We start from the raw sequence: 25,421 nt of genomic DNA on the forward strand, positions 1-25,421 counted from the left end.
GGAACTCCCAGCGCTCTACAAAACCCCACCTCCATCAGGGGCGTAGCTCCCAGCGCTGGTGCACTGTCTGCACTGGCGCTTTACAGCGCTGAAACTCGCTGTGCTCAGGGGGGCGTGTTTTCACATCCCTGAGCGAGAAAGTTGCAGTGCTGTAAATTGGCAGTGTAGACAAGCCCTAGAACAACCACATCACTGACTACAACAGAAGGCTAGAAGTGCCTGTTGACCAACAGACATTCAGGAACTGTCTATATGAATGACTATTATAAACCCAACAACATTTACAAGAAGAGGCATCACCAACATGTTGCTGCTTTTCAGAGGGTCACATGCACAGAGGGATCAATGCTTGTGAATAAAAACAAGCATGATAACAGAAAGTTTCTCAGATTACGGACTATACAATGGATTTTCTTTTCTGTGAAGATCAGGACTACTGGGAAGGTTTTTAGAGCAGTGTAGTGCATTGTCCTAAATAAAACAAAACAAAACAACTACCAAAACCCACTATGCCTGAATGCTGCAATTTATAACCTTCCATGCAAATAGATTCAAGTTGTGTGCTGTAGCCCATATGCTGCTTGCAGGAGAACAAGTGATCTGCAGAAACAAATCAGCTTTGCCAGAATAACAGGCATTTATGATATTAGTAATCCTTGTTCAGGCTACAAATCACATGATGAAAATATATAAAGGTTAAGGGCCTGATTCTGATTTGACATCAATGTTATACGAGTTTGACACCACTGACTTAACCTCCTGATTTATGCTGGTGTGAAGTCAGAATCAGGCCTTTAATGTTGTTTTAGGAGAAGCTGCTAAATTTTGTGTTGAAACTGAAACTTAACTAGGATAGTGTATGGGGTCTCATTGAGAATTCTCAGAGTACATTAGGCCAGGACTGATACTCTGGTAGTTGCATTCCCCCACCTTCACAGCATTCTTTCTTAGGTCAAAAGGTCATCCTTCACAGATGTCTCCAGCAGACACTCAGTTGTCAAAAGGTTGCACCATGTGATGTGTGCAATCACTGTTAACAATGCACTGTTCTCATTGAGATACATAAACACTTTGCACGTCTAAATAATTTCCTTGTTAAAAAACAACTTGTTTTTTCCCACAGTCTTATTCAGTTATCAAAACAATGTATGAAACACTGTGAGCAAGCAATCAAAAAAAACCTCCCTAAATTAACTACTTAAATATTCCATTTTCTTCTTTTCTTTTTGTCATTTTATTCAGTACTAGGAGATGCTGCTGTTTTATTTCATATAAAAGGGAATAAAAGCACCGTATCCCAAGTATATAACAGTAATGCATCTAATTTGGCGGCAAAGGCACACAATTGGTGAAAATGCAAAATTGCAAGCCATTTGTCAGAAAAATTACAACACGCAGAAAAAAAAGCATAAAAAATTACCTGTGCATTTTTGAATATATCCAATTACACTTCCTTCACGTTAAAAGTTGACAAACATTATGCACATTGTTTGACCAGGTGCAAAAAAGCAGAATTATACATGTACACTTGCTTACCACAAATTCAGGTTGGTTTTGTGCATAAAGTTTATGGGTTCTAGTTATTACAGTAGTTCAGCTTTTTAATTTTCTGCTGCCTCTAGATGAATAATATAACAAAGATTTCTTCGTTGTTGAAGACAGTTACTTTAAAGCAGCTTGAAGCTATCATATGCAATACAAGACAAGTCATTTCTTTTTAGAAGGGATTCAAACACATGTATCAGTATTGTTATCTATTTATAAATTATATATTTAAAAGTAAAGTAAGACAGACATATCTGAAATGTTATACAGGGGGAAACATGATAAGAGATATTCCGAATTATTCAACCTAATCCTAACCAATAGAACCTTAAAGACACTGGGAATTTGTAGAAGAATTAAGCATTATATGCTGTAAAAAGCTCAGTTAAATACCCTCACAAACCAAGCTGAGAGTCTTTCAGATCTGCAATACACAGGCCTTCCAAATGCAAAACATTTTTCTTTCTGAGGGTTCTTCTTTTTCTTTTCATTCTTTTAATCACTGAACCTACCAAAAGTACACTTTCTAGAAAATCTTCAGTGCTTTCATGTCTTGTATTTCATACATTTAGCCATCTTGGATTAATAGGAGCCAATGAAGATACACATTCTTAAAACGGCTGCAGTTTCATTGGTCTAATCTATGAACTTTAAAGACCTACGTTTTATGAGCTTTCCTCAGGGTAGGTATTTCAATGTTCTAAAAACAGGGTTATGGACTGTTAAATTAAGCACATGTTCTGAATTGACATTTTAGTTCCAGCAGGTTATTTGGTGCCAAGATTGCCAATTTAGTATCTGCAACCCTGGAACATATGTTTACATGCCTTCTTAGCTTTGGGGGGAGGTGGAGGGAACTGAAAACAAAGTGGTGTTGCATAATAATTTTATCCTCAAATATAAAAATTTGAAAAAATGTAAGCAGAGGTTTGCACCTACGTTGTATGAACTTAAGAGCTATACAGCTGAAAATGGTGCATAGACATTGCTGTTTATGACCTTTTCAGCAACTAGTATAGTTATATCTTCATCCCTGTTTTCTAATTCAAGAGCCTTACATCTGGCTTTAGCTACAGTAAATGTGAATCATTCAATTATACCAAGGGGCGCTAAAAATTTTTATTGTGAAAGTAATGCTAACTGTAGAAGGCAATAGTAATGCTGAGGCAAAATGATCTTTAGATAATGAAACATAATGGGTGACTTTTACTCAGTCTGTTCTACTGAAGACCATTTTCCAGCGTTTACACCCAGAGAGCACATACATAGACCAAATGAAGGAATGTTCAAAAATCATATGAGCTGATCTATGCCAATCTTTCCAAAGAAAGTCAAAAGAATAGTTTACCTGTAAAGATGCTTTACAATGAAACAGACAAGATATAACAAAAAGAGAGATGTAAACACACACGCACACAGAGCTACCACTTTACAAGTGTAGCACATTTGTGGGTCATTTGAGATTTTGCATCACAATTTTCACAAAATCCAAACGTTCACACACTTCTTGCAGGTGTTATCTCATCCTTAGTCTGTTGAGCAGTGAAGCTAATCCCTACAGCAACATTTGAAGGTTTAAAAGCTATGGGTTTTTGTTTTTAAATGCCTATGAAAACATTGCCTATGCTCAGAGGCCTTTTAAAACAAAACCAAAGCTTTTAAAGCTTCAAAAGCAGCCATGGGAATTTGCTCCTCAGGAGGGAATCCTAAATGAAGGCCAAGTTTCAGTGGATTCCCCTGGACACTACAAAAAGTTAACGTGTTTTGTGGGTCTCTTCTACTTCTTTTAATAGGAATGGGCTGAACTGACTGATTCAAGCAAAGAACAGACTGAAATCTTTGTCTAAGCCCTAAACTTAACTAAGCCCAAATCTCTTTTTAGGCAAATCAGTCCCAACTAAGTCTATGGCTCTCCCCCAAAGCTGCAACCTACAAACCTCACGGATACCTAATGCAACTAACAGAAAGACCCCAGAGAGGCACCAGTAAAAGAAGTAGAATGACAGTTTAAAGTTTTTCTGTTGTTAGGAACCTAAAAAGAAAATGGGCTAGGAATTAAATCAAAGGAGAGTTGCTTCTAGGAAAGTCTTCTGAAAGGCAAAAGAAAATGGCAAAGAGAAAGGCTAACATGAATGTGAAGCCAAATAAAAGAAACAAAAAAATGGCAGTTGAAAGTAATGTAATGTATGTAAGAAAGACAATTTCCTTCCATAAACACTGTAGATTACCAAGTGAAACATTCTAATGTTGTTTCTGACACATACTAAAGGATTTAAAATTTAAATTATTTTATTTAAAATCATATTTTTAAAAATTATGAATGACATTTACATTTTGATTGATGAATGACTGTTGCAAAGTTAGGACATTGATTTTTGAACAATACCAAAAAGATTAAAGAGAAGCATCAGAACACAGGGCCTTTCAACAATTGGTTTGGAAGGATTATTCTTATAAAGAGGCAGCAAAGAATCAAAGTTTGTCTAGAATAAGGCCACAGGATCACAGCTGTTTGAGATGGAAAAGAGCTATTAGCAGGGCCGGCGCAACCCATTAGGCGACCTAGGCAGTCCCCTAGGGCACTACAATTTGGGGGGCGGCGACCGCGGACGTATTTTGGCGCCGGGACCTTCCGCTGCCTCTGTGGGGGGCGGCATTTCAGGGCGGGACCTTCCGCCGCCTAGGGTGGCAGAAAAGCTGGCGGCGCTCCTGGCTATTAGTATAAATAAAACACCCTCCTCCTGCAAGTGTAGGCTATAGAAGAAGATTCAGGGAACATTTAATAAAATGTCATGAAGTTGGAGTGTTGTTTTCTCCTCCTACCCTACAAAATTTTTCATCCATGAGAAACGTATCCTTCCTAAACAATCTGATGAGCAAATGAATTGTTTTATGTCTGGCAAGTGGCTGCCAAACAATAGAACAGAAATAATCAATTAATGGAAGTTCCCATTGAACTGTGCATGTGTGGCTGTCCTGCACATTACCACAGCTGAGACTCAACCTATACCCTTCTGATCAAAGCCAAGAACTCTACCAAGGTGACCAAAAAGGGAATCATACCCAAAGGAGTTGTGCTAGGCTTGCTCCGAGATTACAAATTATACACCAGGTAACTTTTCAGTACCTTAAGAGCAGCTGAACCTTACAAGGAAATACTCTAAACATGCAGGTAAAATGATTACATGTGAATAAAGAAGGGGAAAAGTATATTCATATCCCAAGTACAAACAGAAAAAGTTGCTTTGAGCTTATAGAAGATATTTAGGAAAAAATGATAACTGAAGAAAAGCATAATCAAGATTATAGCGTCTGACGATATCTCTATATAATTTCCCTCCCCGCATACCAAATATTACTATACACACACACACACATATACGTACAGACACACAAAGATATTTTGAGCCAAATTCTGCCTTCATATATGAACACTCAACTCCCATTGACACAGACTGAAGGCAACTGTGGATCTACTGTGTACTTTATATTTACATCTGTAAAATTAAGAATGCAGAAAATTACTTTACAGAGATTTAAAATTCTTCAGCAAATCTAAAAGAAAGAACAATTTATATCTACTAAACAAAAATATTTGATAGACATTTGAAAGTTTAAAGGAAGGTTATTCATCATACAGCACACCTGAATTCTACTAGTGTGGACTTCTTACTGAAATGACATTCTCTTTGGTGGGTCCCAGAACTCTGGGATTAGTTTACAAGAAGGAAAGAAGGGCCTGAAACCAAACCTAAATGATGAATTACTAGATTAGAAAGTCCTGTCTATTTGATTTGTCCAAATTTACAGATTCAGAAGACAAAACAAAACAAAAAATCAGACAAATCTGTAAGTAAGGCTAAATTACAGATTAATAGAAAGAATGAAAGATCTAAGAAATTAAGAAAGGTCTTCCTTCGTAAAATCTTGCCCACAGACAGGACTTTATGCCAAAGTATTCTCAAACTTGGGAATGTGAACTGCTAATAAAATCCAGCATAAAGAAATTATCAGGATAATGAATTTACAGTAAAACAAAGTGTTTCCTCCACCAGTGAAGATATCTACAATGTTTTTGTTGTTTTGAAATTTTCTGAAAATGGATAAGTATAATAGCAAATCTGTTGAGACACTACCACAAATGAGTATTTTACTGTCACAGTCAAAGGATGGAAGATACCTATATTCTTAAGAATTAAGGCTACTGAACTAGTGTAAGAATCAAAGGTAAATTTGTAATATATAATTTAAGGACATTAGTATTCTACATGAAAAAAGCTAAAGCAATATTGAACTAAGGAAAAATAAAGCTACTGAAAAAAACTGGTCAAGTCTAGTAGTTGGAATCTTCTTCTCTGGCAGAAGATACTGGACTTTTTTTATGCTTCAGAAAGACAGAAATCTAATCATCTTTTTTGCTAACATGGTAGCAGATGTTTCACCAAAAAGAAATTCATAATTTCTGAATACACAATGTGAGACTAACATTGTTTGGGCTTCCAAGAGCATGAAAGGCCAGCAGTTAAAGTAAAGGTCTAATAAGTAAAAACAAAGACATAAACGAAAACCCTACTGCCTTTCTTCATAAGGAAAGCATTTGCAGTTTAGGATTGAAATGAAAACGTCGGGCTAAAACATGGCGTCCCAATCAAGTTCTCCTTTAGCCATATTTGAAAATGATCTCAGCTAGTATGAGGTGGTAGACATGAGAACTGAAGTTGAAGAGCCTGATTGTGCAATGGGACTACTCGCATGGGTAAGGACTATTTGCTCAACTAAATGTTTGTAGATTAGGCTCCTAGTGAGCATCAAACTTAAAAAAAAAAATCACGACTGACAAACCTTCTGGTTTATTTTTGTTACTGTCAAACCAGTAAGATTTTTCTTTTTTCAGGAAGCATGCTCTTCCTGATGGGTCTTTTATTTTCTTCTAGCTCATAGTGTAGACATAGCCTACATCTAGCCTATTGTTAAATACAGAATGTTGAAAAATAGAATAACAATTTCTGCCCCAAAATTCAAAATTCAGAAGTAATTTTATTTTTGCAGGATTCAAAATGGATCCATTTTGGGCTATATTTTTTAATTTTGAAAATATTTCAATAAAAATTTTGGTCAAAAATCTTGGAAAAATTCATGAAAAAACAGAAAATGTTGATAATGTTGATCTTTTTAAAAAAAATAAAAAATAAAAAAAGCTTAATATTTGAGAAAAGACCATTTCTGATTAAAAAATATTGTGTGTAAAAAATTTCAACCAGTCCTTCATTGGTAAAAATTAAGAAACCGGGTAACAGAATACTTGTACTGTTTACAATACTAACACAGTTGTAGAAGAGCCAGTAATTAAGGGCCTAATCCTGCACCATGGAGATTAAAGGATGCTTTGCAACTGACTTCATCAGGAAGGGGTTTAGACCCTAAATGGCCATTCACCATTTAGGCCCCAATCCTGCAGAAACTTACTCTAATGCTCAACGTAACTCATGGGAGAAGTTCCATTGATTTCAATGGGAGTATTTGCATGTGGGTAAATCTTTACAGGATTGGGGCCCCACTTTGGCTATCACAGGTACATCAGAAGATGGACGGTATATGCTGATGCACAAGAACGATTTTCATTCCATCCCACTTCATAACTAGCTCCATATCCCAAGCCGTTTCTTGAAGAAAAATATTTGACATCTCCAAAATGCAAATTATTACATTAAAATCTTTAACTAGTGGCAAATCATAGCTTAGATTTTGGTTTAATTCTGAGAAATAAAAATAAAAGGTGGCAATAAAGAAATACTAAAAAGGTGGTAGCCTTTTGATTGTAAAGAAGACATGGGGTTTTAATAATTTTCTCAAGGCAGTGAACTGATACAATAAAAGTTACACTCATTAAATTTTACATGATTTGTGAACTAAGTACTTTTTTATGCAAAACAGGCTTTACAGTTTGGTAGCACAGAAATATGAAAAGCAAGAGTTTTCATTACGTGCTCATCTAGAAAATGAATGTTAGCTTCCTTTTACACTTTTAGTGGGAAATTGTTTTATTTAAAACATTTAAAAGGCTGGCATAGTGTGTTAGTGGATGCAGAATGCCACTACACTTGCATAAACTTGGACTCTTTATATCTAACTGGATGGCTGCCCAGTCCCACAAAACACAGACTAATAATGCATTACCATTGAGCCAAACTATCCCCTCATTTCCACTGGTGCAATCCCAGAGTAATTCCATTTACTTCAATGGAGTTACTCTGGATTTATACAAGCATAAGGGCCTGATCCAAAACTCATTCAAGTCAATAGAACGCTTTTTGTTGACTTAGTAGGCTTTGTATTAGGCCCACAATACAATTTGGCTCAGTCAGAGGATTTCAGTTCAGTCCTACACCTGTCCCCCGGAGCAAGGGAAACTAGGAGAGCGCTCGGCTCCTGTTGGACTGGTAGAAGTTTATGCTTCTCTTGAACAGTCCTCTCTAGCAGTTGCATAGAGTGAAGACTCCTTCACTGACAAGAGCGCAGCCATTAAGTGGTGAGTTTGAGGTCAGAGGAAGTAAAGGGGAAGTGTGAGCTGAATGATTCTGATTTCCAGTATTTATGTGATGTTTCATACTCTTGATCCAGGACTGTAAAATTGGACAGGGAGTTCATGCAAGTTTCTGAATTTTATGCTCATAAATAATTTCAAAGCTTAGGGCTCAGCTATGCAATAAAAATCCATATATGTATGTGTCAGACTCCTTTCCGGTGAACTTTCGACATATAAGAGGAGCTGTGTTCAGTTTTTAATGTGACCAATTTGCATCTCTGGACAGATACAAAGAAAGGAAGGTGTAGATGAATGTAGTTGCTTAAACATGGGCAGCCCATAAGCCTGAAAGCCTTAACACCAGGTTATGAGAGGAAAAAGAGCTCTTTACATAGTTAAGGATTAAATCAGGGGTTGTCAAAGATTTTCATAGCATGAATCACATCTTAGAGAACTTGCAGATCATCTTTTGCTCTCATTTACAACTGCATCACATCATGGTTGCAGCTACAGCAATGGCTTTGATTACATGGAGAAATATAAAGTGCCAATCCCTGGCTGTGGGTGAGGAATGCACAGTGCAAACTGGAGGGATGCAAAGATAGCCAGCCATAAACCACTCTTGAGCTTCCCCAAGTCTGGATGGGGTGCATGCTGGGCTGGTCCCCAGGTGTAAGTTAGAGCAGCCAGAAGAACGCTTAAACATTTGTCAGCTGCCAATGGCTGGAAAGGCCCTTCTGGGAACTGGGAATCAGCAGGGCACAGGGAAAACACACCCTTTTGCCCCAAGCCAGGCCCTCTACACTTGCTGCCAGTGGTGCTGGAACAATTTTTACAGTCGGGGTCCCCATGTATTTGGGTTGTTATTACTACTTCAAGCCAGGGGGTGCAGCAGCACCCTCAGCACCCTTAGTTCCAGCACCTATGCTTGCTGCAGGGAGAGAGTAGTGGCATCAGAGCCATTACAACTGCTATATGCCACCAGAGGATCCCCTTATGTTGGGGATATCCCCTGAAGCTGGCTCTACAAAGTGACCCAACATAGTCAAGTATCTCAGCCAAAGTATTTATGTGTTACTAGCTGTCTTTAATGCAATACAATTTTTAAAGGCAAAAACGCTTTCTACTGCTTTTCTTCATTTCATCTCTCCCTCCATCTCTCTTCTTCTCTCTCCCCTTGCTCTCCTGCATATGCCTTCCTGCCATTCAGTCCCATTCTCCTCCTTTCTCCTGCACATGTTTCCCTGTTGCCTGACTCTTCTCTCCCCCTGCACATGCTGCACTGCCACTTGGGTGCCTGCCCCTCTGGATGCACTGTCCTCTCCTCTTCCTGCTTCCTTGGACATAATTCTTGGCTGCCTCATGCTTTTCTCTCTTCCCGTTTTCCACTGCTCCTGTGGCCATTCCTCTCTTGTCGGTGGCTGGCACATTGTGGGCTAATTGGTGCCTTATAAGCCCAATCCCACAATGGGAATCATGTGGCGCCATACCACCCAATAGGAGCCTTGAGAGGCATTATGTCCCAAGATTACCCAGGACTTTAAGGGTTTGTAGTGCACATTCTCTGCAATGGATCTGCTCCTCCCTGCCCCTTTTGGTGTCATTAGTCCTACGCGGTCTTTGTGCGTAGGCGAGTGCAAGAACTGCAACTATGGGCATCTCCTGTGAAAGAACAATGGGGAGGGCTCCATGTGCCTTTAACCCCTTGCACACCTGTGCAGGGACCAGCTACTATATTGGAGTACACTCCCATAGCAGCTGTGAAACTGCTAGAACATAAGATTACATTCACTACATCAGCCACTGGCAGCAATTCACCACCCCAATTTCCCCAGAATACCTGAAATAAACATTAGTAGAATTATAACAGAATTAAGTGCATTGATTTTAAAAGGAATCTAGGGAAAAAAGAGGATAGTTTCTGTACTTTTACAAAGCTATGTAGAAATCGCCCTGGCAAGAGTTATTTCCATTTGTCCCTTCAAATATGAGAAAATATGATGACACTCCCTTTAAAAGATGGATTTCTTTAGAACTTAGGAAAACATTATTAACATTTACTTATAGTTTTAAGAAGAGCTCTTGTTTTTTGTTCCTGGAGATACTGTGTGTGTATCAAGAGCTCAGTTGCAGTTTCTATGGGAATTTCTCCTATAAAATTAATAGCAGTGTAAATTTTAATATTAAAGAGCCATATTCTGGTCTCAATTGCATAGGTGTGCAACCCCAATTGTTCCAAACTCTGTGAAACGGATATGGATTTGAGACCGGATCCTGCTCCTGTTCAAGTCACACAGTTGCTATAGACATCAGTGGAAGCAGGATCAGGACCTTATATAGATAACCTCCTCCTACATTCAAAATCATTTCCACTCTTTTGAACAGGGAAGACCTGTCTTCCAGCTGACTCTAGCCCCCTTTCTTGGAAAACGTCTCCTTGAATGCCCTGTGGAGAGTCTGGCCGGGCCCAAAATCAAAAGAGAGCTTTTATGAATAGCGCAACTATGGAATGTGTCTTGAATTTGGTGCATTTAACAATGTTATTATAAGTAACTTATGTGGAAAACCATGGTACTAAAGCTAACCTGGTATATTCACAAGGATCAAAATGAAAAGGAACTGTAATGATAAAATATATTGTGTGTACATTTTTTCTTTATAAATTTCCCCCGCAGCAAAACGAATGCATTGAATGTGATATTTGGCTAAAAGAAGCTCTAAAATATCAAGCATGGTATTCATACTAGTGCTGCCAGTTTTGATGCCCTAAACCTGCTTTCTTGGCCACCTCTGTCTGTGTGCACACTGCAGACTCTTAGGCAATGGAGCAAGGAGTATACTCAATCTTCCCATGCCAATATGAGGAAAATCAATGTCAATGTCTAAAAGACAGAACTGCTGGTGCACGAGGCCACTAAACACTACAACCCGCTGTATAGCTCTAGAGTATTAAAGGCAATCCTCCAGAAACACATACACACACACACACACACACACAAAATCAAAACAAAACATTGGTTTGGAACAAATCCTACAATGCATAACTGCCCTTGGGTGCTCTGGTAGATAAAAGGGAGTGCAAACACAAACACAGAGTTTCCCTGAGTTGTTCAAATTAAATATGTTTGTTCAAGAAAAAACTGTGTAATGGGAAGACATGCTTACATAATGACAAATCAAAGTCTAATACATTGAAGACATTATTCCAAACATTTCACCTTTATGTACAGATTGCCTAGAAACGGTACCCAGGTCTATGCCCTTTCTGGTGATTGACTTCCTAAATGTTGAAAATTTAGACCTTCCCACTACTTAAACATCAGTCTGCAATGTTAAGCTATTTCTCTTACCAATTTCTCTGTATTGAAAGAGGAGAGAGTGTCTAAACAAGCAATAAAATACCTAGATGCATTCCCAATGCTTCTCTTGCTTTGATTTCACAGTTACTAATACCATAATAATACTTAGCACTTCTATATAACCATCCATCCAAGTATATCAAAGCACTTCACTAATGTTAATTGACTGAGACTCACAACTCCCTTGTGCAGTAGCTAAATATTATTGCCCCCATTTTACTGATGGGGAAAGTAGATCACAAAGAGGTAACATAACGTGCACAAGGTCACACAAATAGGCTTCAGAATCCTGCAATTTGTTGCACATGGGCAGACAGCCATATCCATACAAAGGGTCACTGAAGCAGCTGTCATCCGGGTGCAACAAATTGCAGAACTGAGACATTAGAGCCTGATCTAAAGTCCAATAAAGTCAAGGGGAGTCTTTCCATTGACTTCAATGGGCCTTGGATCGTGCCCTGAGTCAGTGCCAGAGCTATGGTTAGAACTCCTGTCTCCTAGTGCTGTGCTTTAACCTGTACACCACACTGCTTTTCTATACAAATCTCAAATACCAGGGGTTAAATTTTCAACTGTGCCTTACTCTGACATGGGAAGTTGCACCCACAGGGTTTCCACACACAAGTTTTTTCATTGTACATTTTTATGCATGTAAAACTTCTGTTTTTCATTTGCATATGCTGTTTGCATGTTTGAATAAATGTATTCAAGACTCAGCTGTGTGACTCTTATTTTCACAGTGTATGAGAGGGGACCAACATGAGGGACACAACTACATAAAAGCAGAGGTGGAAGCTTGACAATATGTTAAATTGTTTTCTCTACCATATAGAAAGTTTCTGCAACCTCAGCCTCAGGATTAAGCATCTCTGATATCAGCTACCTACAGTAAGAAGTAATAACATTGTAGGTTTGTGAGGGATGGAGGTAAAGTCAGTCCCCAAAATGAGTGACGTACCTTCTGATCAAATACAGAGCTAAGCCTAAGTGCAGATTAAACCAATGTATATATTAAATGGTTTACAACCATTTCGGATTCAGTTGGTTAGAAAATGCAACACTGTAAACAAATATGTCAATCTGCATTAAGAAATGAGTAAAGATGGCTGTCAAACTCCTTCCACCCACTCCCAAACCTAAAATGTCCCCAGAAGCTGGAGAAATCACAGAATGGTTGTCCGCCGCTCTTACCAGGCAAAGTAAAGACAGTAAGACAAAAAGCACATGTATTACAATGTGTATCGCCATAATGCAGTGTTTGATGCTCTAGAGGGCCTTCAACAAGTACTGTACAGCCAAAAATCAATTGAAAATCAGCATGATAACAGAGCATGAGTTGCCCTGTAATAGCCTTAAGACCCCCAAGGCTATATGGGTCCCTTTCATCTGCCACATTGCACTGACTCTAGGGGAGCCTCACTTCCCCTCCCTGAGCACTCTAGACACGTCTGTATCTTTTACCTATTGCTTTCACCTTATATAGTAAGGGGAGCTGACAGCCTTGCTAGATCTTCTTAGCTTTTAAAAGCAGAATTTGATTTATTTGTTTTGTTAGCATCGTCTTTCTTCTTTTCTTGAAGCGCTCCCTTCTTTAATCAGCCAAATGATTTCAGACTATAAATATTCTTGGTTTTCAGAGACAGGCTATATCTAATTATACGATTGAATATTTCAGCAGTAGGTCCTATATCCTGTGTATTCCAACTTGTACTTCAACATTCCTCCCCCCCACCTCCTGAAAGTAGCTGTTAAAAAAATCACTGTTCAGGTCCATGCAAATTGTTATGAATGAAACAACAAAGTAATTCTACAAATATTTCACTCATATGGTAGATTGCATTTCAATATTTCTTTAATTACTTTCCAACAATGTCTGCTTTCTGTTGAATTTACACTACTACTTGGCATTTGGTGCAACCCCCAAAAGATAAGATACATATGTCCCCTATTCACAGTCTTGGCATTTTTACCTTAACTCAGTCATCTAAGTGATTGGTTTGAAAATTACCTTGCTGATTAGCTGGGTTTCCTGGTAATATATAGTGTTAATCCTTAAATTTTGAATATGACATAAGGTATACAAATGTTCTGTCTGACTCAATAGCAACATATCACGGCTTAAGGAGGACATGTACGCTGATCTCTGTGAGGGAAGGAAGAGCTAATTGGGAGTTAGATTCAGTGTGATTATCAGCTTGTTTATGATAAGGGAGTACTCTTCTGAATGGCACTGTAAATTCATCCCTGATTGTGGTGTTAAACCACAGCTCATTTTTCCCCCCTTTTTGTTTGGTTATAGGGAGCTGTATACTATTTTCAGCAGATGACAATGTCATGCTTTGAATTTCTTCAGTCACAAGAAAATTAATCAGTCACATGAACCTGTTGTCAGATTTCAACTCTCTCATGGCAGAAAGCACACATTTTTTATGTCTACTAAAGAATAAATTTTAGTAATTTTTCCCCATGTCATTATGAACATTAGACTGACCCAATTAATAGGAAATGTTTCTATGCTGCTGGAACAGACCGTGCTACAGAAAGAGCCATTTGCACAACCTGTTCATGATTATGGGCCATAAGGACACAAAGATGGCATAGACATTTGTGGACCATCTGAATTCTTATAGGGAAAAGAAAAAAAAAGCATGACTTTAGCTGACTGTCGTGGGTCATGTTTTTTAATCCAGAGTATTGGACATGTAACACAGCAACAAGAGCTGATCATTTTGTTTAATCACCTTTTGGATCTTTGCCAGATGGTCTCTATTGAGAGCGCTGCAAACAGAGAGAGATGAACTGCGTCTAACATGCCACTAGAGCTTTCCCGTAAATGTCTGAGAACTGAATCCAACAAGAATTTAGTCTCAGAGCAGAAAGGGATACATTTAAAAACTATGTGCATTAACTATACTTTTCCCCATAGAATCCTCACTTGGCATGAATAATTTACCCACTCTTATGCTAATGGGATCATGAAAGTATCCCTCTGTCTTTAGTGCAGCTATTCTCAGCTTTCAGTAATTACCCCACCCAGTGAAAATAACATGGCTTCTGCATTCGAATGGCCTACTAGTACCTGACAATTAGAAAGATCATGGCTGACAGTGGAATGGTCCAGAAATGGACACACAAGCTCCAGTAGCCTGAGGGTTGGTTTGGGGGAAAAAAATGTTCTATTGTCAACATTTCTTTAGTTGCTTAGGATCAACACAGTATTTAAAGGAATATCTTCTCCCTCTCTTTCCCTCTTGCTCTCTCCTTTTATTTAGTGAAATAGAATTAATTGTCAAAATACCTTAATAATTTTTAAAGCTCACTAGGTCATTGATGATAAAATTAGGATTTTTAAATCAGCATGGCCTTGTTAAACAAGTGGAGGGGAAGGGCAATTACAAAATCAATTATAAGTGTCCTTCAGTATCTCAGAATTTAATCAGCTAGATGAAGAAAAATCCTCCAGCATTTTATTTAAAAAAAAGTTTTAAAAAAATCTATTACATAGAACTAGTCTTTGACCTCTGTCCACAGCACACCATGCTAGGTAGTTCACTGTGTAAAAATTATCAGGCTAAAACATCTGGGAAAGAAAGCTATGAAACAGCAGGGAATGTGGCTGGTTTATTGTTTATCTTTTGTTTATGAGGCAGTATTCAAGTTTAATTACTACTCTAAATTAAACTCTAACAGGCATCAGGAGACATCCCTTTACACGACTAAGTTAAAAAAAAAATCCAGAGATTCCAACACTAGATCTTTCAAATAAGTTAACATATATAGGAAGAAATTAGTCAGACTGTAACAACACAGGAAGGCATTTAAACACTTGCACTTACTACTGCATGTTTGAGAGTGTTGAATTATGAAAACATTAATATTGTAACAGACAGACACTTTTATAATTTGGCAAATAAAATAATAGCCAACATTTTGAGGGGGGCTGGGTTAGATCTGGCAGAGGGTGTGGGGGTGGGAAAGACCTTAAGGGAAATCTTACCCTCTGCGTTTGAACAAAGCAAAACAAAACCAAAATGATAAAGGCAAGAGTAAATATCCCACCATTAGCAATCTCTTCAGCAATATTATTTGGTTATTTTCTTTTGAGCTTTCATGTAGAGAAGGGAGGAAAGAAGTTCACTGTGTTTACCATTAATGGTAAGTGACCAGTTTGGGATGAACTTAGCTGTAGGAAAAATAAAAGTTAAAAACAACTAGCAAAAGATTATTCCAGATGGCATCTGTCATATTGTATTTAGGGGTATTTTAAAGAGATTCCTGCCACTATGAAAACATTCCATTGACAGAGTTTTCCTAAGCTGCATTTGAAACCCCAGCACAACATATTTAGAACACATAGTAAATGTTATCTAATAACTTGTATATTTGTAGGAAAAAAACATTTTTGCATATAACTATGTGGGTTGGAAACTAAGAGAGTAAGATGTAAGTCTTAAAATGTATTATAATATTTTAAGAGCTCACTCACCTCTAAGCTTTAAATTCAATAAAAGGTGGGGATCTGCAGTTTTCACCAGTATAATGACTAGAAAACTGTACAATAAATAAAAGAGATTTACTATGAAATTCTAGCCCCATTGACTGGTTGATAGGTAGGGACATAAATGGTAAACAAAAAACAAAAAACAAAACAAAACAAAAATGTACTTGTTCACACAATCGAATAAAAGAAAAGAAAGATGGGTGGATACTAATATGTTAATATATTTAGCTAAACTGTTTCTGGCAGCACTATGGTTAATGTGCATGTGGTGTGCAGTGTGAGCTCAGCAGTTACTGGGCCAACTGTCTCAGTATTTCTGGGAATTCTGCCTATTCACAGTGCAGGGATTGTTCAATTGCTGCAAAATGTACAAAATGAATTTTACAAAAATGAATTGTAAGGAAGGCCCCATTACAACGATTTTACAGCAAAGATGTCAACATCAATTTTTCTCTCATGCATAGCTAATGATTAAAACAGCATATTCCATTTGCCTAAGACAATTTATTTCATATTGGCACATCAAAATATTGAAATACAATGTTATCTTTACTCTACCCTTATTATTCATTGCTGCTGAACCCCCACTATTGTTCAAGCCATGAAAAATAAAACAAACTTGGCAAGAAATACTTAAAACAAAGGCTCATCAATATTCTCCAATTTGTCAACATCTCAATTACAGCAATGGGAAAAAATTTAAATTTCATGTGCTCTAAACACTGAGGGGTCTATTCTCCTGTCAATGCACATGCATAACTCCCGTCACCATTAATGGGAATTACTCATACCCATCAACACAAGGACAGTCCCCAAAAACTTGAAAGGAAAAGATGAATTAATAAGAACTACTTTTTTCCCGTATCTTCCTCAACTGAAAAAAAATCATTGTTCTTTAAGAATTGCTCATAGTGCACATAGTTTACTTTTAGGAAAATAGTGCCTTTAGAAATGATGCATCTCCAGTAAAACATTATTTATTAGGTAGTTTGCTTTTTCACAACAGAACCTGGAGTTTACTTTCTAGCAGCAAAAGGATAATTTTTCACCAATAAAACTGTATCTTCACTCTATAAGGTGTTAAGCTGAGAAGTTTTGAAGATATAAGAAGGAAATATGCATACAATCCAATGCATGCATATCTACACATGATATGTAAAATAATAATGGGGAAAAAAACATCATAAATGCATGTTGTTTTGTAATAGCAAAGTTTGGGTATGAAAATTCAATTGCGTACTGTGTATGAACACATTGCATTATTTAATACAACTCCTCCTTCTTTCTGGATCTATTATGATTTGGTTTCAAAGCAGACTCATTTTACATATGCCTACTGAGTTAGTAGTTTCAATAGCAAGAAAGGCCTTTTCTGACTTATCAACTAACGGTGTTTCCAAATTCGTATATCATAATGTATTACACAATGAACAAGAAACTCACCCAGACTAACTTTTCCAATATGCATCAACCCAAAGATGTAACCTAGGATAAGCATGTGTGATTTCAGTCAATATCTCTGTTGACTTTGCCCTGAAGCAGATAATTAATCTTTCCCACAGAAAGCTAGTGTGGGCAAATCAGTGGGACAAAACATCAAACTACCACAGAAAAATGTTTAAAGACTATTTAAGATATTTTCTGAACAAATGGTGCTCAGATCCTCTCTACAGTTGGCCAAAGCCTACACGCCTTACTCACACACATAGATCCACCAATGCCAGTGGAACTACTCACATGAGTAAGGCAAGTAGGATTTGATCCCATCTTGTTAAGTTTGCTGCTATACGCTGCAGAACGCTGCTTTTGGCTTGTAACTTATGCACAAGTTTACCACTGTGGGTCTGATACTGAGAGGTGCTGAACATCTGTATAAATTTGTCCATATATGTCTGTAATGTCTGCATAAATAAAGTGAAATGGGAGGAGTTGGGGGACCCAGTGAACATGAGGCACTGGAACCCCAAATTTCTCTCAAGAGGCTTGCTTGTGGGTGCTTAACACCTCTAAGGATCGGGCCCTTTGATTTAAAAAACTAAAAATCCTGGTGTCATAAAATATGAAACTAACACTATTCTCCAGTGATTTCCTGTAGACCACATGTTCTTAAATCTTAAAAAGATTGATTTCCTGCTTTTCATGCATAATCTGCCATATTCATTATTTGAAATATCCCATAAAGAGATTAAATAAGAATTAAAGTCTGTGGGTGACATATCCATCACCATGGAATAAACCAATACAGAATACTAGAAGTTGCTATAATAATTTGGACATTACATATGCAAAGGCACATTTTACTTTATTTTGTAAAGAATAAGGAAAATGTAGCACCCCAAAAGACTTACAGATTTCCCCCCCAACAAAAAGCTTCACACACCTTTTAATGTGCTGCTTAGGGTTTTACAGATATATTCCCTGCCAAAAACCCTAGGGTCTTCTATCTCTCCTCCCCTTCTCTCAGCCCCTTTCCTGCTGTCTCCCTTGCCATAACTCAACTAACCCAACAGAACCAGTCAGTTTTAAATTTCAGTTGGGACCCCAGTGACCTGTTAATGAATCTACAGAGAGGAGAAAAACTCACAGTGTTGAGTTATGCCTGGTGTTGCTAGCTGACTTGGAGTCAGAAATGCTTGAAGCGTTAACGTAATTGCAAGAATGTGAAAAATGAAGCGTTGGGCTCCTGAGCAAAGCGAAAGGTCAAAGCAAGCCTTACACAAAACAAGTCTCTGGAAGATGGCCTCATTAGACCATTAAATCAGCTTCTCCTTTCCCCCCCTCCTTTGTAAAATGTTTTGAATGTTTTATTTTTATTATTAGATGTATTTAACCCTTTCTCCCTTTCACTGGAGAAAAAAAAGCTGATTATATTTACTACATTATTTACTATTCACTACAATAGTATTTTGTGACATTGGCCTGGGTCTGTGAATCTGAACCAGGCTAAAGTCAATAAATGCTTGGTAGATTACAGGTCACCAGTAGTTATGTTTGTTAGATGATCGATACAGCGTATAGTGTAGTTTCCCCTTGTACAGCCGAGGTGACATGCTAAAAACAACACAGACACTCACCACTAATAAAATTAGGATAGTATTTCATCATTCACTGCCTGAAGGCCCTTTTTGTAACTCTTTCAGTGCCAAAATATTTTAACTAATTTCAAACTTCCCCTACATTACCCCTTTTGATGCTGAATGGGCAGCCGCTGTGCTGTGGCATTCTGGGTCAGATACTGCACTCCTTAAACAGGCAAAACTCCCATATGGCTTAATGCTTTCTAGTCACAACATCATGGGAGGAGCCCTTTGTGTGGATCTACCTTATCCTGCACAGAGGGTCAACAACATTGATGGCAGCATCCACCCATCACCAGATCCCACTGACCTTCCCTTAAGGGAGAGAGCTGGATCTGAGAACGGGTGGGTCAGGGGAATGAGTAGGAGGATCAGGAAAGGAAGGGCCAGGAGGGCCAGGAAAGAGTGGAAGGTCAAGAGGCAGGACTGAGGAGGAGCAATGTGGATCACTTACCTCTGCCACCCCACCTGACACTGGTGGAAAAGCCATTGGGATATTAATGCAATCTGAGGCTGCATTAACTCTTTCATGAACTCTTCCATCCCAGAGAAACCCCATTGGAGGAGCAGTGCCCCAGAGGCAGCAGCCAGGGAGAGCCTTGGCAATGCAGTTTCAGTGGAGCCAGATGATCAGAGAGCCAGCAAGGGTCAGACAAGTGGATCCCAGACCTGGAGGAGAGGCACAGATTCTCCTCACAGATGGCTGCGCCTCTTTCAGATTCTGGGGATCCATGTGGCTTGGGGATAGAACCACTGCCTGTTCAGTAGTTATGAGGCCAATCCTGCCCCTCTAATGGAACAATCCAAGGAAAATTCAACAAGGGGATTCTTGCAGAATTTTCTTCCAATAGGTACCCTCTTGTAATTTCCCTGGGAGGATGCGGGAGGGGAGGCATCTAGGCCATAGTCTTCAATGGGAGTTTTACCTAAACATCACAGGAGTGTACATCTTTCAAGTGCTAGCAGCTGACTGGACTCCTGACATTCAATTTGTAGATTGGCACTTCAAAAGGAAACATACCAGGTAGATGGGGAAGCACTTTAGGTATATATTTTTCCTAGCACACCAGGCAACACTCAAGTGATTAAATTGGTTCCTACACAGGAGCCCACTGGATGCCTAAATAAGTATAGTATATTTGTGAGCATACAATACCACAGACCATAACTTAGAATGATAGATCTTACATCTGGCTACCTTAGGGTTGACCTCTGCCTATGCTTCATACCAAATAATGAGGTCAGCCTAGGAGTATTTGCTGACAGCCCCTAGATTTACATGCCTGGAGATTAGAAGTTGGGTATTCAGGTGCAGGATCCCAGAACCACGGAACTCACTCCTGCTGGCTATCAACCAGAGCTCAAATTTTCTGTCCTCCAAGCTGCAGTACAAGACATGGCTTTGTGGTCAAGCATTGTTGGATGCTAGATCATTGCTGAATTATTTATGGTTGTTGGGAGTAGGGCGTGGATACAGGAATGAGGCCTATGTGTCCTGCTTGGGATGGACAGTTTAGAATAATGCATTGATGTATTTAAGTTATGTCATACTCCCAAATGCCACAGGGATGGGCGCTTTAAAAAAATAAATAAATATTCCACTAAATCATCATCATTTTAGTGACAAGAAATCCATATTGATTATATCTATATCTATAAACCATAAAGTTTGCTAGTTAATTACTAGAGGTTTCACTGACCTGGTGCTTTATAACTAAAGCCTTCTTTGTCATTAGTTACTGTGGCTGTTATAGTTCATTACAGGCCTGGTCCAAATCTAGTTAAAGTCAATGGAATGACTCCCATTGACTTAAGGCCTGATCCAACTCCCACTGAAGTTAATGAAAAGATCCTGAATGACTCAAATGGGAGTAAGATCAAACCCTTTATCATAACCTCTTCCACTTTCTAGCAGCAACAATCTAAATGCACCCTGTACAAATAATCTATAACAACAGGAGAGGGCCCCAGTTCAATATACCAAAGAGAAACTGCAACTACCACACTGAACCTCGGGAATGTTTAAAATGTGAACCCAAATCAAAATCCCAAAATTACAGTGAGCCTCATCTATATAAGAGATTCCACCAAAACTCAATTTCTGAGCACCTGGAGCCTGACTCTCTCCACTGCCTTGCACCTTGCACAGTCATTTACACCTGTGCCAAGTGAGTGCAAAGCAGGTGTAACATGCTACCCAGTCCTATTGGCAGTGTTTGACACCCGCTTGGCACAGGCAGAAATGGCTGAACAAGGTACAAAGCTGTGGCCTTCCTGAACTTTGGAGAGTCGGGGGTTTTCAAAATCTAGTTCTGGACTTGAATTTTGCAGCCTGAGTCTGTCTCTATCAAGCATTCAAAATTCATGTTTTCAGAAAACATATTATACAGGCAACCACTGCACAAGATTTTTTTCAGTCAGTCAGAGTTGACTTCTGCATCTTCCTTATATGCTGTAACAGATTTACGGCTTGCTATAGGAGTCCTTTTATAGCTAATATTACAAGTTAAATTCTCTGTTTACAGTCCAGTACAAACTACTGCATCACAGCTGGAGAGTATGCCTGTCATTATATTTACTTACACCACTCAAAAATAAACTGCAGATAACCAAATTTGTAAAGGAATTGGCAGAACTAATCAATTGTTATTACAAAGCTTGTTTGAAGATTAGATATTTCGCTTTGAAATAATAATAAAATGCAGCTAAGTAGGTTAAGAAAAGGAAATAGTGTCTCCCTAAGTTACAGCTGATTACACTGCAAGCCTGCCACTCCATGTTTACACTAAGGCAGATGTACTGATATCATAAAAAAGCCAAAGTTATTTTAGTCATGCCTACTTTGCTCAGGGAAAAAGTTTGACCTTTTACCTTGCTCACTGCTGTTGTCTCCACTCTGGGAAGCATGGCCCCCACTGGAGGGCCCCGGTGTGCCTGCTGAATGCGTTGAGGTTGCATCATCGTGGTCTCTCCAAGATGAAGGGTTCTGGTGTCAGAATGCCAAGGAATTTTTTCCACAGTTCCCATTCCAATAGCAAATGAGGAACAGAAAGAAAACAGAGGGGGAAGGAGGAAAAGTATACACATTAGCATTTGTGAAATGTGCCAAATACTGATACTGTTTGTACAATGTAATATGTCTTCAGTAGTTAGAAGCGGAGGACATACAAAGATTTATTTGGTAAAATAAAGGACTGATTTTTACTCTTCCAACAGCTATCTGGGATTAATTGTTTTAATAGTAGAGCAGTAAAACACTTCTGCCAAAAACTTTAGTATTTCCTGATGAACTATTTGCAGATGAGTTGACATGTTTTTTTCTCTAATACTTGAAGCTCAAACTGGAGTGGGTTTAGTGCCACATTTTCTCCCCCATTTTTGCCACATCTGGTTAGGTGAGAGGGAATTTCTTTTTTAAAGTATTTTAAAAAGTAAAGGAAAAAGTGGATGGGAGGGGAGCATACCCTCACACCCATCTCTCTGCCACCAGTTTGAATATTGGAAATATTTCAAGCAAACGCAGAGCTGTGGGAAAAATAAGCTCTCTCTGAAACACATTATATATACTAGTAAAGAATTTTTTTCTTCGATATGACACATTTTTAAAGACTTTCTAGATGTATCGCTCTTTAACAGTTCACTTACAAGAACTGTCAAGCATAATCACCAGGTGATTATATAAAATAATATATATGGTGATTTTTATGTAATTCTTTCTACATTAATACACATAAAATACAATAAAAAAGAATGTAAAAGACAGACATATGAAGTTTGACAATACTTGGCTAAGTAAGACTTCTACTACTTTACTTCAGTCACATAACTCATGATAGCTTTTAATTTATTGAGTATTGGTTTTTCTAGAGTGAAGAACTCCTATTTAAAAGGATAAGTGAGGAAAACTGAAAGTTACAGTTCAGTGCTACTTTGTTGAGTGTAGTCTCCTCCTGGTCCTCCTCCCCTTTCCTGATCATTCCCAATACCCTGCTGTTGCTTAAAGGAAAACAGGAATTCTACTGTACAGGAAGAGCTTTATCAGCACCACATGAAGGCAGGCAAGAGATGGAATTTCCTCTGGCAAAAAAGGAGAGCAAGAACACATGAAACAGATCAGACTTGGGGCTGGACCTGCATTACTTGTCACCTGTATGTGACAACTTAGATTAAGCACATTGTAACACTTTCAGACAAGAAAAGTTTTGAAAAATAAAAAAATCTTGGTTGAGAAAATAATGCACACTCTAAACTGCTACAACATCAGCAAATACCATGAACTGTGAATGATGTATGCTGATGCATATACAGCCTGATTCTGACCTCACTGACACCACTGTAAATCAGAAGTAAATCAAATAAAATCAGTGGCGTTACCCTGAGTAAAACCAGTGTACGTGTGATCAGAATCAAGCCTTGTATATACAATGAACCCTGTCTAGGTAATTTCCCAAAACTGATTGATACCACATGCATTACAGCAATATATAGTGGAGCAGCCAGATAATATTTTTATCCAAACCCAACCAAACTTTACGGGCCTGATTCAAAGCCCACTGTTGTCGATTAAATGACTTCCATTGACTTCAACAGGCTTTGGATCAGATCTTAAGTAACCAAAAACTAATAGGGAGCCAAATCCTGCTTGCCTTATGTACACAAACAGTCCCACTTAAATCAATTGGACTACACGGATGAGTAAATCAGGCAGGATTTGTCCCAGGATCCACAATAGCCATAACCCGTCAGCACGGCTGACAGGATTTAGGGTACAAACTCTATTGAACTAACTCACATACTTTCTCTAATATAGAACTGCAACAAAGACTATCAAAAATTACTGATAACACACTAGTATTATATGTTTGTTGAGACTGTTGTACCAACTAAATCCACCAAAAGCTAATTATCGCCATCCCCAAAACCATAATAAAAAGTATGTTACCATCATGTTGCAAAGTCAGGTGAAAATAAAAACAAAAAGAAAGATGAAAAGTCTAAAGAGTCAAAGCAGCTCAGACGTTATTAAAAAATAGACTATGAATGAAAATAAAGTGGGGGAGAAAGTTCAGACAGAAATAAAATGCAAAGATTGAGTAAGTTTCTTTGCAGCCTGGATTAAAATAAGAGTTCTGCCTATGAGCTCCTCTTTTTATCTCTGAGTTAGGAAACCACTCAAATAGCTTCAAGCTGAAGGCAAACAGCAGACAGGAGCTCTTCAGCCCTCTGCAGCCTCTTAGCGTCAGCTGTTTGCCGGATGGTAATCAGATAAAGAGCTAGAAGAAATACATGAAAAAGGGAAGAAACAATAGCATGGCATGAGTTTAGCCCTCCAACAACATCAGGCTGGAACCTTCTTTTAGAATATAATAATTGCAACATGTTCACCTAGGCTAAACTTTTCAGAGAACACAGCGAGTTATGTTAATTTTATACACTGCAGGCTCTCTTAATCTGGTTGCTGTTAAAGCTCCTTACCATACATATGAAAATTACAATAATTAACCAGTAACACCTCAGCTATGTTTTAAGGCAAATGTCATCCAAAACCTATCATACAGTATTTCAAAAGCTGGACCAGTCTTCTGTTCCGAAAATGTAATGATTTGGAAAGCATCACCGAATCAGACTTCCCGCAGCTGAAAACCCTAGCTGTCTATACCAGTCCAAGTTGTGCTTGACCTCAGTTTGTAGACTGAGTTTTAGAAAGACAGACTGTATTGATTTGGAACTCAGTGTATTTCTTATGACACGGGTTTCTTGAGGAAAAGAATTTGGCAGCATTTTGTGGAGAGATAAAAATAATAAAGTGGTTATTTACAAGTTGCAATCATAGAATACTAAGAATATGTTAAGCACAGGGAAATTAACTACTTTTTTGTATTATAAAAACTGTGATCAGAAACCATAAGGGTGGATCATGAGGCACCACTATTTTTCTTTGGATTAAGGTATGTGTGAGTGTGTGTATGTGTAATCCAACTTCTTACTTTTTTTCCTAGACAGGTTCCAACTTTGCATCCCTCAAGAAAATCTTCCTGGACACATTCCCAGTCATTTGCAGTAATTTTATGAATACTGAAGCAAAACTGGTACCCAAATATACATTTTAAGAGAATTACTCTGATGGAACTAATCAATACAATCTATTATGCATATAGAGAGCCTTCCCCAAAAGCCCACTAAAGTTAATGGCAGTTTTTCCATTGACTTCATTGGGCTTTGGATCAGGCCCATGGTATTGCTCTAAAAAGAGTTATAGATAGATAGAATTGCTTTATAAACTGTTAACATAGCTTCTTATCAATTTGTGAATAATATTGTTAGCTTTAAAAATGTGCTTTGCAGAGAAAGATCAAAGAGTGGTGTGATTAAAATGCATATGCTGATTTTATATATATGTATATACACATACA

General features: G+C 38.2%; 1 protein-coding gene across 15 annotated transcripts in view; it reads right to left on the minus strand.

Annotated features, from left to right (window-relative positions):
- MEIS2 (Meis homeobox 2) overlaps positions 1–25,421 on the minus strand; it is a 182,098-nt gene that overhangs the window by 144,562 nt on the left and 12,115 nt on the right. For all 15 annotated transcript variants that reach the window (XM_034768948.1, XM_034768947.1, XM_034768946.1 and 12 more), the window contains one exon: positions 21,880–21,994. In XM_034768948.1, coding sequence (XP_034624839.1) covers positions 21,880–21,994 — 115 coding nt within the window. The remainder of the gene's footprint in view (positions 1–21,879; positions 21,995–25,421) is intronic.

The sequence above is a fragment of the Trachemys scripta genome, chromosome 4 (assembly GCF_013100865.1).
Source record: "Trachemys scripta elegans isolate TJP31775 chromosome 4, CAS_Tse_1.0, whole genome shotgun sequence".
NCBI classification, from domain to species: Eukaryota; Metazoa; Chordata; order Testudines; family Emydidae; genus Trachemys; species Trachemys scripta.